This window comes from Dermochelys coriacea, chromosome 9 (genome assembly GCF_009764565.3).
Source record: "Dermochelys coriacea isolate rDerCor1 chromosome 9, rDerCor1.pri.v4, whole genome shotgun sequence".
Classification (NCBI taxonomy): Eukaryota; Metazoa; Chordata; order Testudines; family Dermochelyidae; genus Dermochelys; species Dermochelys coriacea.
In genome coordinates this window covers 76,828,461-76,843,303 of record NC_050076.1, presented here as the reverse complement: position 1 = coordinate 76,843,303, position 14,843 = coordinate 76,828,461, and the positions used below count along the sequence as shown (strand labels likewise).

Genomic DNA, 14,843 nt, shown 5'->3' with positions numbered 1-14,843 from the left:
GACCCTAATAGGCTAAGATAGATGTTGTTTCTTTTTATATGTAAAGAATCATCAGCTGGAGGAGAAATGCCAAGAGAGCAGCACTCTATTGCTGCAAAAATTCTCATGAATGATGATTCTACTTGGCAGTTATTGGGAAAGATGCCATCAGCTTGGATAGCTGTATCCAAATCACAGGAAGTCAGCTTGCAGGAATTTAACTACCTTTTTATTTTTATCAGTTCCACTGTAAACATGAATTGGTACCTGCTTATTTTACCTGGGGATGCATGTTCTGTGTGTACACATGCAACATGCACAGCAGAGAGGCTGCAATTATAAACTATGCATCAATAACTTGCAATGCAAGGATCAAACTCTTCTATAGCTGAAAGGGTTGCTTTCCTAGCAGTTGTGCTAGGAATCAGGTTGCTGGACCATGCACAAGCAGGACAATCAAAACACTTGTTATCAAACGATTCCAGCATGTATCAGCCTAAGGGCTTTAGGGAGGATTTAACAAATCTGTACACATTATTTAAAAAACGAAAATCTGAAAGTTACACATTCAAATTTAACAATCGAACTTCTCCGATCTCCAGTTCACGGAAATTGGCAGTTCCTTGTTTTGCCCTCTCTTCCCAACTGCAACAGAGCCTCACGGGTTATTGCTCCTGCCCACAGCATTCCCCTGCAGATTCCAGTTTACAGCATTCGGATTCAGCTCATTTCTCATGCTTCTGCCTGTAGATGGAGGAGCATGTGAGCCTGCCTTCAATGGCAGCTCCCTCACTAACTTCAACCCACAACTCTGCATTCTCTGTATTACTGGCATTCCACAGCTAGACGGCTTGCCAGGATTCTTGCATCAAAAGCATTCCCATCTGATGCAGAGAAAAGGGGGAGAAAGGGTAGGAAAAAAGCCTACATTAGGTCTGTAATGTGACTTTGGAAATCAGAGCTAGGGATGTGTGTGGTAATCAAAATGACGGGTGGCTTACACAAGCCTCCTAAGCATGATTAGCCAGTGTTTTGTAACTGTGTTTGTCAAAACCAGTTTCATTGTGTAGCTCTTTCCACACTTATCAGACCTATGAGCATAGAATCTCTGTGCTCAAGGCAGACTTGCATTTTGTGTGTCAGAAAATATACTGACATGTTTCAGAGTAGCAGCCGTGTTAGTTTGTATTCGCAAAAAGAAAAGGAGTACTTGTGGCACCTTAGAGACTAACAAATTTGTTAGTCTCTAAGGTGCCACAAGTACGCCTTTTCTTTTTTTAGAAAATATACTGTGTGTATGTGTGTGCTGGTGTTTTCTCCCTCATACTCCACCTCCCCTTTCCTCCCTAGAAGTGGCTGTGTATGTTAGTGTTGCAGTTCTGTAACTTTTAATTGAGCACCAAACATTATGAGGCAGAGACATCTAGTGTTTACTGGGCTAGTGCATTAACTGAGTTTACCTCAAAGCAAGCTTAACCAATACATGTGCAGTGTGTAAAGGCAAATATTAGCCTTTAGAGTGAGGAGAACCACTTACTTTGTGCATTCACATTCACAAAATTATTGAAAACAATGCCAGGGTAATGGCAAGGCTGTGACTAGAGGATTAGTAACTCAAACAAGTGTAACTTTTCATTTTCAGATAATAGATTTGAATCTGTCTCAGATTAGTAGCAACACTTTGACATCTCCCCTGATGAAACAAGTTAGGGGGCTCAGCTCTGTCCTTGTGGAGAGGCGTCCATGCCATGGCGCAGTTACCAGCAGTTACAGCAGAGAGACCAAGCACTGAATTGCCATGAATGTGGTGCTCCCATGGTTGAGGCATACTGGTGAAGCTGTCACTGCTTGTGGTTTACCTGTTGCCATCCTGGCACCTTTTGCAAGTACTAAATTTTAAATTTACGGATACCAGAATTAGTTCTGGAAATATGAACTGACCCTCTGAATTGTGCTTTAGACCACACAAGTCCTGAAAAGTTTGTTTGCTCAATGTGGGCTTGGGAAAACCGTATTGAACTAATCCTTTTATTATTTTTGTATAGCTCATAATCTTTCTCTCTCTTTCTCTCCCATGAAGGATTATGAAGCTTTCTTCGAAGCGAGAGAGAATAATGCAGTGTATGCTTTTTTAGGCTTGACTGCTCCTCCTGGTTCAAAGGTAGGTGGTATTCTGTATTGTTTCAGACTAATGAATACAACTTTTATTTACACTCTCTTGTAACAGGGTGGCTGACTCTTTATAGGCTAGAGGCCCTCCGGAGCCAGCCAGTCGTAGTTATTAGGGCTGTTGATTAATCGCAGTTAACTCACGCAATTAATTCAAAGAAATTAATCGTGATTAATTGCAGTTTTAATTGCACTGTTAAACAATAGAATCACAATTGAAATTTATTAAATATTTTTGGATTTTTTTTTACATTTTCAAATATATTGACTTCAATTACAAAACAGAATATAAAATGTACTGTGCTCACTTTATTATTTTTATAACAAATATTTGCACTGTAAAAATGATAAACAAAATAAATAGTATTTTTCAGTTCACCTCATACAAGTACTGTAGTGCAATCTTTTTTATCATGAAAGTGCAATTTACAAATGTAGATTTGTTTTTTTTGTTATATAACTGCACTCAAAAACAAAACAATGTAAAACTTTTAAACCCTACAAGTCCACTCAGTCCTACTTCTTGTTCGGCCAACGGCTAAGACAAAGAGGTTTGTTTACATTTACGGGAGATAATGCTGCCCTCTTCTTATTTACAATGTCACCAGAATGTGAGAACAGGGGACTTTTGTAGCCGATGTTGGAAAGTATTTACGTGCCAGATATGCTAAACATTCATATGCCCCTTCATGCTTCGCCACCGTTCCAGAGGACATGCTTCCATGCCGATGATGCCCATTAAAAAAAATAATGCATTAATTGCATTTGTGACAGAACTTGGGGGAGAATTGTATGACCCCTGCTCTATTCTGCCATATATTTCATGTTAAAGCAGTCTCTGATGACAACTCAGCACATGTTGTTCCTTTTAAGAACACTTTCACTGCAGATTTAACAAAACGCAAAGAAGGTACCAATGTGATAGATACAGCACTCGACCCAAGCTTTAAGAATTTAAAGTGCCTTCCAAAATCTGAGAGGGACAAGGTGTAGAGCATGCTTTTAGATGTCTTAAAAGAGCAACATTCCGATGCGAAACTACAGAACCTGAACCACCAAAAAGAAAATCAATATTCTGCTGGTAGCATCTGACTCAAATGATGAAAATGAACATGCATTGGTCCGCATTGTTTTGAATCATTATCGAGCAGAACCCGCCATCAGCATGGATGCCTGTCCTCTGGAATGGTGGTTGAAGCATGAAGGGACGTCTGAATCTTTAGCGCATCTGGCATGTAAATATCTTGCAATGCTGGCTACAACAGTGCCATGCAAACATCTGTTCTCACTTTCAGGTGACATTGTAAACAAGAAGCGGGCAGCATTATCTTTTGCAAATGTAAACAAACTTGTTTGAGCGATTGACTGAACAAGAAGTAAGACTGAGTGGACGTGTAGGCTCTAAAGTTTTACATTGTTTTATTTTTAAATGCAGGAGGTTTTTTGTACCTAATTCTACATTTTTAAGTTCAACTTTCATGAGAGATTGCACTACAGTACTTGTAATGAGGGAATTGAAAAATACTATTTTTTGGTTTTTTACATTTCAAATATTTGTAATAAAAAAATAGTGAGCACTGTACATTTTGTATTCTGTGTTGTAATTGAAATCAATATATTTGAAAATGTAGAAAACAAAAAATATTTATTTAAATGGTATTCTATTGTTATCTAACAGTGCGATTAGTTGCACGATTAATGGATACATTTTTTTATTTGCACAATTAATCGCAATTTTTTTAATCACTTGACAGCTCTACTAGTTACTAAATAGGCACACTTCAGAAGGAATGAGATTCCCCTGTAAAGTGCAGCAGGAAGCTGCAGGGAGTGGGAGTGTTTGAGGAGGCAGAACTGAAGGAAGCTGTGGCAGAGGAAATGCAATGAACCAGAAGCTCTTGCAGGAAACTTTTTGCTAGTGGGGAAAAGTTTGGGCCTGGAAGTCCGAGGGCTAGCGAGAGCAGACTCCAGAGAAGTATGGGGAGTTGCCCCAGCAGTGAAGGGCTGGGAGTGGCTTGCTAAAGCAGGAAAGTTCCTGAGACACCTGGGGAGTTTTGAGACAGTACCTCAGAGAGGAGCTGCTGTGCTCAGCTTAAGGCTATGGATAGACTTTGTGTGTGTGTGTTTATTTTGAATGTCATGCCCATAAAACCAGACCCTAAGGAGAGGTATTTCTGAACAGAGAGAATCCTTTTGTGAGTTATTGAGGGGAAACTGAGGCAGACTGCCTGTATAGCGACCTGCAGGTCACAAGGGGGTGCTTGCGAAGCAGCAAGCCTGTTCATAGCTCTCTTGTCCTTGTCCAGTCACTATAGGTAATATCATGTTTTATCTGTTAATGTGTTGTGGTTGCTGGGTGTATGTATTCCAGTGAATCTGAGATTCACTTTCTAAAGACTTTTGCTTTGAACATGGGCATTACTGCTCCATTTATTTGGAGGATGCAGCATTCACCAAGAGGCTTGTCTACCTTTCTCTCCCTCTCTTCCCCCCCACCTCCCAACACACACACACACACACACACACACACACACGCTTTAGATCAGGATGATTCAGTGTGCAAACTTGTTACTGTAATAGTTAACATTGATTTTGTAACTTCACGATGGTCCCAATCCTGATTCCATTTAAATTAATGGCAAAGCCCCTGTTGACTGAAATAGGAGCTAGATCAGGCCCTGCATTAGTTTTTGATGGCTCTTGACTTTGGACAGTGTCTGTACAGCCACATAGGCAAACACAATCCCTGCTCAGAGGAACTTCCATTCTAATAAATTTCACTAGAAATCCTGGGGAAAAGAAATTGAAACAAAGGCCAAAAAAAAAAAGAGAGAGAGAGAAATTCAAATAAACAAGCCACTAATATTTTGCAACGAAACATGTCTTGAATATGCTGCTCGTGCTTTTTGCAACCAATTTGCCATAGATAGAATGTTCTGTTCTTCCACACTCTCTCCATTTACCTGAAGCTGTCTCTTTTTTCTTTACAATTTATAAAGTGAGTTGCTGTAATACAGATCCACCAAACTGAATTCCTCCCTCGATTTTGATGTGATAGGACATGAATGCTTTATGCATTTTATTGCAGAGCATAAGGATCCCTGATTCACTGTTAAGGTTTTCAATACCAGCCCTTTTGTTCACATGGATAAACTTTAGAATTAGGAGGTGACTTGAAATGCTCCATTCTGCATACATTTCACACAGACACCTGAGTTAAGATAGTCTGTGTACAATTAGTATTAACAGGTGCAGTTGCAGATGAGGCTGAGGGTTGAAATTCTGGGGGCCAAATTAATCTCCTGAGGTAACTCCATTGATAACAGTGGAGTGACACTAGTGATGAATATGGCTCATTCTTTGTTTGTCTCAGATCTACAAAGTTCCAGAGTAACAAAAGACAGTAGTAGATGCCCATATTAATGTTTAATGGGGTCAAAAGGCCAATTGCACACAATGCAATACTTATTTAAATTCCTTAGGGTTATTTTAAATGCCCCCATGTCAGGTTTTGGGAGCATCTGCAGAATATTGAACAGAATTTGGACAAATGCACAAAAACTAGCCCCAATCATCCAGCCCTCCAGGCATTGAGGTTCCTGCGACCAGTGCAACCAGTGCATTGCTACCACCTAGGAGGCCCAATTTGTAGAGCAGAGACTTTGGCTCTTTGAAGGCTCTGTGATCGTTGTCATTCACAGGGCTTTTGGGAGCCGGCCAGACCTGCCAGAACAGGAGCTGCTGCAGTAGGAGCTGTGGAACAGCCCTGGAGCTGTGGCAAGAGAATTTCTACACACCCACATACACACCATGTGCTCAGAATTCTCTCTGCACACAGCCTACCTACTTGGGCTCTGCACTTGATGTTCCCCCAAAGGAGCTCAGTCAGGCTGAAAGACAAAAACATGCAGGGCCAGATTCTGTTCTGTTACGCTGAAGTCAGTGAATTGTATATGTATCAGTAGAAGCAAATTGCTCAATCTGAGCCTGATCTTGCAAGGTGCTGAGCATGCTCCCCTCCACTGAAGTCAATGGGGTTCAGTGGGACTGGTGGGCACTTAGAGGGCTGGATCCTGTAAGGGGCTGTCTCTGATGTCCTGTGTAGAAACATCACATCTGACATAACCCACTTGATTAATTCTTTGACAGACACTTAATAACTGCAGTGAAGAAAAACACATACTCCTGGTGGGCGTGGCCATTTGTCAGCCTCATTAAGGGTGACTAGAAGGAAAAGATCATTGTTTAAAAACAAACAAAAACAAACAAAAAAAAAAACAAAAAAAACCTGATGCAGTAGCATTATTTATTTAATCCCTATATTGCCCCATAAATTTTAGGGGACCATTTAGTAAATGGAGAAAACTCTATACTAGGTGACTTTGTACGCACAGAGTTGCTATTACTCTTGCTATCAGCCTAACTTCTGGCAAGTGTGCACCCACTAAATGCTAGCAGATCAAACTGATTGGCTGTTGGCTAAAATGAGGAATTTACCTTAAAATGTGTGGATATCAGTGTATGGCAGACAAGGAAAACATCCTTGCAGCTAGAGGGACCATGTGTGGCTACATTATATAATAGCTATCTACATAATCCCTTTGAACAGTGTTATGTAAAGTGGAAGGAGGTATCAGAGCAGCTGCATACCACACATCTGGGAGAGATGAGTTTTGACAGCACACCCTCTGTGTTCCATGAGAGGTTCAGGGAATTTGTTTGACAGCAGTACAGGGGTGTTATGTAAAGTGAATAGCATTAAAAGCCAAGCCTCAGCAGCATTTAGTGCTACAAATAGCTATTTATTGAGCATCAAAGGTTTGTTCAATGTTCTGCACACCTAGGGGGAAAATACATGATCCTGTAGATAACACTGGAATAAATTAAATAAGACAGCTTGATACATTTATTGTCCAGGCTTCAAGGGATCCTGGTCTCTTCCATGCATGCATGACTTGAGGAGTTAAAGCTTATGACTCATTGTTTGTTAAGGTCTGACAGTGTGCTCAGTGAAAGGCATCATGGGAGAAATTAGCGTTAAGGAAGGATTTGAAAGGGGAGAGTGATAGTGGGCAAACAAGGGGCCCGGTTCTCTGAAGAGCTGAGCCCTTCCTAAATATCTTGCAGGATTGGGTCTGAGAAGGGAAAGGAAGTTGATTATCTTGTTTCTGTTAAAGGTCAATGTGTTTACTGTGGAGTGCACTTTGTGATGGGAGGGGTGTTCTGAGTTCCCTGCTCCCAAAGGCCTGGACTGTGGTGCCTTTCCCTCTGGCATAGCAGGCTGGCATCTGCCCAGAGGGAGCTGCTAGAAACTGACAAGAAGCACGAAACCTTTCATCTGTTCTATGCTGCTGTGTGAGATACTGCTGCTCTCTGGAAAATATGGGGCATCTTTTTCCTCCCCTGTCCTATTGCCCTTCTTTTCTCTCTGCTTCTTTCCCATCCTCCTTCTCTGCCACCTCCCCACTGAATAAACTTTGTGTGGATGCCTCCCATACCACCAGGTGATTGATTCTCTGCCATCAGAGCAGAGTTCAGATTTCAAGGAGTATAGGAGACCTGAATCAGTGGTGCAGAGCTACACACTGTTCCCACGCTCTTGAATTTAAAGGGAGTAGGATATGCTACACAGGCAAATGGCCAAAAAAAACCCAGAATCGTCCAGATAATGGAAATACGCAGGGCACGTACTCCCTTTTGCCTGAGGTCATTCACTGTGTCTCATCTCTTCTCCTTCACGTGAGGAATTTTGTAAAACTTTTGCATAGATTTCCCTTTTCTGAGTATTGATTTACTTGTATTGCATATTTATAAAATAGACATAACTGTTCACGCTCATAATGTAGTGCCAGAGTTTCAAAAGAGCTCTGCACATTGTGTGATGGCCTGTTTTTGAAAATCTGGCCGTAAGTACCACAGTGGAAGGTCCTGAGTGGTGAGCTTTTAGAAATCTGGCCTTTAGTGTGAAGAAACTTATAGTGGATCTAGTTGGCATTAAAATCTAATTAAATTTAATCTTCATTTTTATTAAGAAATAAGGAAGACAATAGCAAAAATGATTTTGAGAAAAGTCTCCTTTTGCATTCCCTCCATTTTGTCAATCTATTCCCTTTCCTTCTGAAGACTAGAAGGCGTGGGGTATTTTTTTTAAAAACATTTCTTCTGAAAATTCTCATTACTAAGCAATTCTAGAGCTTAGTTGACATGTCTGTTACATTGTTTCTGTTACGACAAAGTTAACTAGCCACTTCTCACTGCATCATAATAATTTAAATCTCTACAAGAACCTGTTTTATATTTCCATAGTGAAATTGCTTCATTCTTTTTTATACAAAGTCCCCCCCCATCTTACCTAGCAGTCATGCTTCAAAAAGTCTGTCATCCTCGAGGCTTTAACAATGTTTTAATCATTTTTTTGTAGCTTAATGTGAATAATGAAAGAAAATGTTAAATCTGATCTTTTACTTTTAATACACAGTTTGGATAGCAAACATGATCTATCATGGTCTGGAAAACCTAGCAGCTAGTGGAGAGAACATGCATTCTTTGATTACACCTGCAACTCCTATTTGAATTCACTGGAAGTTGAGGATACTTACCACTTTAGGGAAGTGGGCCCTTATCAATGTATGGCAGGACCTTGCCCCCGAGAAGTATATGGAAGATCTTCATTTGACTTAAAGGCTCAAGGCAACTTGCTTTTTTGGCTATGTATCACTGGAATTTTTTTATCATGTAGTACAGATGTCCACTCATAAAAATATATACAGGTTACTATGTTTGATAAAGTACTCATTAATCCTTATTTTATTATTTCAGGAAGCTGAAGCACTGGCGAAGCAGCAAGCATGAATTTCAACTGCCTTAAATGTTCTGTAAAGGGAACTTCCACAGCTTTTTATAAAATAGTAAAATTGTCTCTGCTTCAAGAAAAATAGATTTAATTTCTAACATTTTGATTGGTGCTTGCAGCATCCACGATACATGAATATAAATATGAACCTGGTGAACATGGGAACATTAGGGTAGAGAGCATGGAAGACACTATTGCAAAGTTGGAAGCATAGGAAACTGAATCAATTAGAAGTGATTGATTTAAAGTCATTTAAACTATGTCTGGGCAATTATGTCCATTTTTGTAAACTTAAAGAAAACCTATTTTAGTACTAATTATGCAGATAAACTTGCACCTGGAGATCCAGCTATTTAAATATAGGGGAAAACAAGCAACAACATAAAACCTTATCAAATAACTCTAGTGCCTGAATTGCCTCAAATGTTATTGAACAATACAAAAATACAGTAATTTCTCAATGTCTTTTTAAATTGTGGTTTAAAATGAAATTGTAAGTGTTGTGTAGCGGAGTAACCATAGTAATCGCTTATGGAAATTACGACATTTGTAGAATAAAGATTTGAAATTGTATTGTAACACATTGTACAGATCTAAAAAAAAAATGTTGCCATGTATTTCACATTTAAGTGACCAATGTGGGCCCTTTCCACAAAAAAGAAATTGAGCAGTGGATAACATTTCCATTGGCACGTTCACCACATAGCTCTCTAACCATGACTTGATTATATGTTTGTGTGCTAGATTTAGTGCACTTCAGTGAAATATACACTAATTCCTAGGCAGTGTGACAAATAAGCCAAAATGGCCAGAAATGGCATTTCCTTACACGTGTAAGAGCTAAAGCCTTTCATGTAATAGTTTACAAGTTCACATTGTTTATAGTTTAGGTGTTTGCATGTTCTAGTCATTACTAGTTGCATATAGTAATTTTTCATATGGGGAACTAAAAGTAAATGTTTGAGTTGTAAGAAGTATTGTAATTGAGTGTGGGGGTGGGGGGTTTCTTTCATGTTTTAAAAGTTGATTTGTATTGCCATGGAATTAGTGAATCCTATTAAAGAACAGCATTCTGTATCAGTGAATTCACCAAGTGCAATATTAATCCATTACATGCCTTAGGTATACATCAGATATTTGGCAAAGGGGCATTCACATAGTCTGCATATTATGGCCATCCACTGGAAAATCATGAAGACCTATTTAAAAGCCTAACCATACATGCACCTGAAGTGGTAAGGAGTAGTTTTAAAATTTACATGTGTGATTTTAAAATATATCTTGCACAGTATAAGCCACTCTTACTTCCCAAATGCATCAACACCATAAAACAGTGATATGTAGCCTTTACTGTAGTTGGAGGGGCATTCTACAAGCACAGGACACATGTTTTATTTTCATCTGCTTTATAACAACATAGAAATAGGTGGTATAGATCAGAAAAAGACTTAAAGGTTTTATGCCACTTGCAAACCGTAGCATATCCTGGCCATTACTTATTTTGATGTATTAAAGTTATGCAGTGCTTTAAAATGCTTCCTGAGACATTTATAATTCTAAGATCCAAAAATAGTAACAGGATAGAAGTAAAGACTTAATTATACTCTACAACAGAATAATTATTTTCCTCTTGCCAGCATATTTCTTTTGGGCTCAGCATTTCCTCAGCTGCAAGAAGTGTCTTCATCAACACCTAAATAAGTAGCAGAGAAATGTTTTTCCTTGCACTGTTGTGAGAGCAGTCTGGTTCCCACACAAATCAATGGCAAAATTCCCATAGATTTCAGCATGAGCAGGAGTGGGCTTGTAATGGCGTTTGGAACCTGGCTAGTTACATTAGCATTTAGTCCATGTTTTTCTAATTTTGAGCCTGGGAATAGACATTTTGTAGTTTCTGCTTACAGATGCCTGACCTGTGTCCCTGTCTGTATGAAAGTAGGACAGTTAAATGTAGCCTAATCTCCAGAATGAACCCATATCATATTTTGTGCTTTCTCTTTAGCAGGCTTACTATTAATTGCTGGGGTGGGAGAGTGGAGGAGACTATTGTTGGGTTTTTTATTTTTGTTGCTTTAAATCAAGTGTCTGCGGTCCATGATTCAGCATGACTTAGTCTTTTTATATAAGGTCTCTGGTATTATTGGCAGTATCTCTTCTATGCCTAGACCTACTAGACGAGTTTGGAGGAAATGAATAAGAATATTGAAAGGAGTTTTGTGAAGAAAATGGAATTTGACACACAGGTTGCTATACTCCTGTTGATTTGCTGTGTTTCCTATGTAAACAAAATGTGGCATTACCTTTTGTGTATTGCATCTATTTGAGGAAGCTATAACTGAAAATTATTGCCAAATTTTGTCAGCTCAGTGACACAAAACATTCTGAAACAAGGTCATCTCTATTTCTGATCTTTGAGAAAGTTGCCAAGTTTTAAGAAAGCGGTGTCATTCCCCCTTGCAGTCCCTCTTCTTTGCCAGATGGTAACACTCAAACTGCATCTGTATTCCTGAGGAAGCAGTGTGAAGACAGGGACTGGCTTATTTCTTCTGGTGTCTGGGGGGACAAAGCATGAACACAAACTGAAAAATATCTAAGTGGTCTGTTCTTGTTTTGGCCTGTATGAAGAACTCAGATTAGTATTAATGTAGATTTCATGCATGTTTGAGTGACAGAGGTGAAAATATACCTGTGTGGTGGTCTCAACACATTGGTTCTGTGGTTCACATTACTATGTTTTTAGGTCAATTGTGGATGTTGCATCTTAAGAAGAACTTGTTCATTTCTTCCTGCCTCTTTTTTTTCTATATAGAAGGTAAGGTGACGAGGCATCAAACTTTTTCTTTCTTTCTTTTTTCTTTCAATTATTGATGTATCATTCCAATAAATTGGTTTTAGAATGTTTTCTCATTATATTAGTTTGATTTTTGTTGGGTGTTTTCGGCTTGGTATTTTCAGTGTTGGAAAGGATCCTCTTTGTTTAGCTTGCAAAGCAAATCTGAGGATATTCAACCTAAAGAGCTGCTTTAAAATTTCAGCATCTGTAGCAGCCACAAAATTAATGTAGTGCACACATTCCCCTATACCACCCCCATTACTGTAAATTCATGTTAATAGTTTTGTGCCCTGTTGCTGGAATTAAGCTTTAGTCTAATAGCTGTATCTACACCACTTAAATGATCTGTGTTAGAAAATGTGTGTGAAATACAGTTCCTACCCCACATTTACACTTCCTCCCCCAAACTGATGTTGAATCCAATTGATCTAGATCAGAGGTTCTCAACCAGGGGTACGCGTACCCTTCGAGGTACACAGTGGTTTTCCAGGGTGTACATCAGCCCATCTAGATATTTGCTGAGTTTTACAACAGGCTATATAAAAATCCCTAGTGAAGTCAGTACAAACTAACATTTCATACAATGACTTGTTTATACTGCTCTATATTCTATATATTGAAATGTAAGAACAGTATTTATATTCCAATTGATTTATTAATTATATGGTAAAAAATGAGTCAGCGATATTTCAGTAATAGTGTGGTGTTATACTTTTGTATTTTTGTGTCTGATTTTGTAAGCAAGTAGTTTTTAAGTGAGGTGAAACTTGGGAGGGTATGCAAGACAAATCAGATTCCTGAAAGGGTACAGTAGCCTGGAAAGGTTGAGCGCCACTGATCTGGAGTGTATGGATAGGTCAACCAGCTTCAGCACCTTTTGTAGTAAAACTTGTTAGACAATTTAGCCTGCTTTGCCACAGTGGATATTGAACTTGGTTGAACCTGTCTATAAGAGTGGGATAAGTATGTTCTTACCGGTTGCAGGAGGGACAGTGGGTCACATAAAGAAAAGGAGTACTTGTGGCACCTTAGAGACTAACAAATTTATTAGAGCATAAGCTTTCGTGAGCTACAGCTCACTTCATCGGATGCATCCATTAAAATGCCATTATTTGGTATTTTAATAAGTGGTCCATATTGTCATTTAGGAAGAGAGTCTTTTGTGGTCTCTCATCACAAGGAATCCCATTTGCCTTATATGTTTCACTTGTATAACATAGATTCATTTCATGTTTTGTTTACTGTTTTAAAAATATAGTCTTAAAAGCAAAGAATATTGTTACTCAGAAATGCAAAGCTCTTCAATAAAAAATGAATTCCAAAAATCTGCAATAAAAACTGCATGTCTGCATTTAATGTTTACTTAGCTTGCCGTTTCAGGGTACAGTGGTGTGCACTATAATACATTTTTTACTATACAGTTTTCTTCATTTTTTAAAATTTTCCATATATTTTGTTGTTGTTGAAGCATTTCAGTGTCATGTACTCATTACGCAATCATTTGGAAATATACTGGGAACTGGAATGCTTCTGCAGTATGTATTGCTAATTTAATCCATGTTCAACTTGGATGTAGAGGGGTCCTTGCTAGCAATTTATTAGGGGTTATGAACTTTGGCTTATGTTTTCACTGCAGAGTTAACTTATCTACACTCAAGTTACTTCTCTCAAGTTAGTCTACTTTGAGTGAAAGTGGTCACTCTGCAAAATAACAGTTGAGCTGCTGTGTTCACACTGGCGCTGCAGTTCCTCAGGTGTGGCACTAAGACTTCTGGGGGAATATTTCAGTCTTTGCACTGTGGTAGACTGAGCTGGTCTAGGAATACTTTTCCTGTGAAGTGTGGGAGAACTTGTCTGTCATTTCTGGGTACACTTGGGGAACAGTGGGAAAGTAGTACTCCAGAGGAAGCAGCCTGAATCCACTACACAGTGGCTATGTTAGCACCTGAGCAGTACTAACTTGAGCTTTAGATTACAATCCTCTTTATAACAGAAGACCGTTATCAGATTCCCACCTCACTCTTCTTTTCTCAAGATTTAACATGCCCAGTTTAACTTTCCTAATAGGACAGGATTTCTAAACCTTTTATCATTTTTGTTGCTTTGCTCTGGTCTCTAATTTGTCCACATCTTTCCTAAAGTGTGGTACCCAGAATTGGACACAGTACCCCCAATGAAGCCTCACCCGTGACAATTTGACAATTAAATTACCTCCTGTCTTACTTACAACACTCCTGTTAATACACTTCACGTGAGCCTTTTTTGCATCTGCATCACATTGACTCAATTGGTGATTCATTATAACTCCCAGATCCTTTTCAGCACTACTATCACCTAGTCCATTATTCTCAATTTTGTAGTTATGCATTTGATTTTTCCTTCCTAAGTGAAGCACTGTGCACTTGTCTTTATTGATTTCCATCTTCTTGATTTCAGATCAATTCTCCAATTTGTCAAGGACATTTTGAATTAGTTTTCTTGTCCAAAGTGCTTGCAACCCCTCCCTGCTTGGTGTCATCCACAAATTTTTATAAGCATACTCTCCATTCTTCTATCCAAGACATTTATGAAAATATTGAACTGTACTGGACCTAGGACTGACCCACATGTGGCCACAGTAGATATGTCGTCTCAGTTTGACAACAAACCACTGATAACTACTCCTTTGAGTAAAGTCTTTCAGCCAGCTTTGCATCCACCTTAAAGTAATTTAATCTAGACCACATTTCCCTAGTTTGTTTGAGAATGTTATGTGGGATTGTGTCAAAAACCTTATTAAAATCAAGATATATCCTATCTACTGCTTCCCCCCACGCCCCATCCAGTGGGTTAATCACTCTGACAAAGAAAGAAATTAGATTGGTTTGGCATGATTTGTTTTGTTAGCTTTTCCTTAAAATTCATCATGCTGTTCCCTAACTTAAGGGACCTGCAAAGAGAGGGAAAAGTAGGTTTCACTCTTTTTTGGCTTTAGATAGATATGAGAGAGAGAGAACTGGAAAGTTTGTT

At 38.9% G+C, this 14,843-nt stretch overlaps 1 protein-coding gene across 1 annotated transcript in view; it reads left to right on the top strand.

Annotated features, from left to right (window-relative positions):
- SH3BGRL (SH3 domain binding glutamate rich protein like) overlaps window positions 1-13,254 on the top strand; it is a 58,426-nt gene extending 45,172 nt beyond the window's left edge. Inside the window, exons 3-4 of the mRNA XM_038416210.2 lie at window positions 2,060-2,140; window positions 8,968-13,254. Coding sequence (XP_038272138.2) covers window positions 2,060-2,140; window positions 8,968-9,000 — 114 coding nt within the window. The 3' untranslated portion in view covers window positions 9,001-13,254. The remainder of the gene's footprint in view (window positions 1-2,059; window positions 2,141-8,967) is intronic.
- Window positions 13,255-14,843: the final 1,589 nt, after the last annotated feature.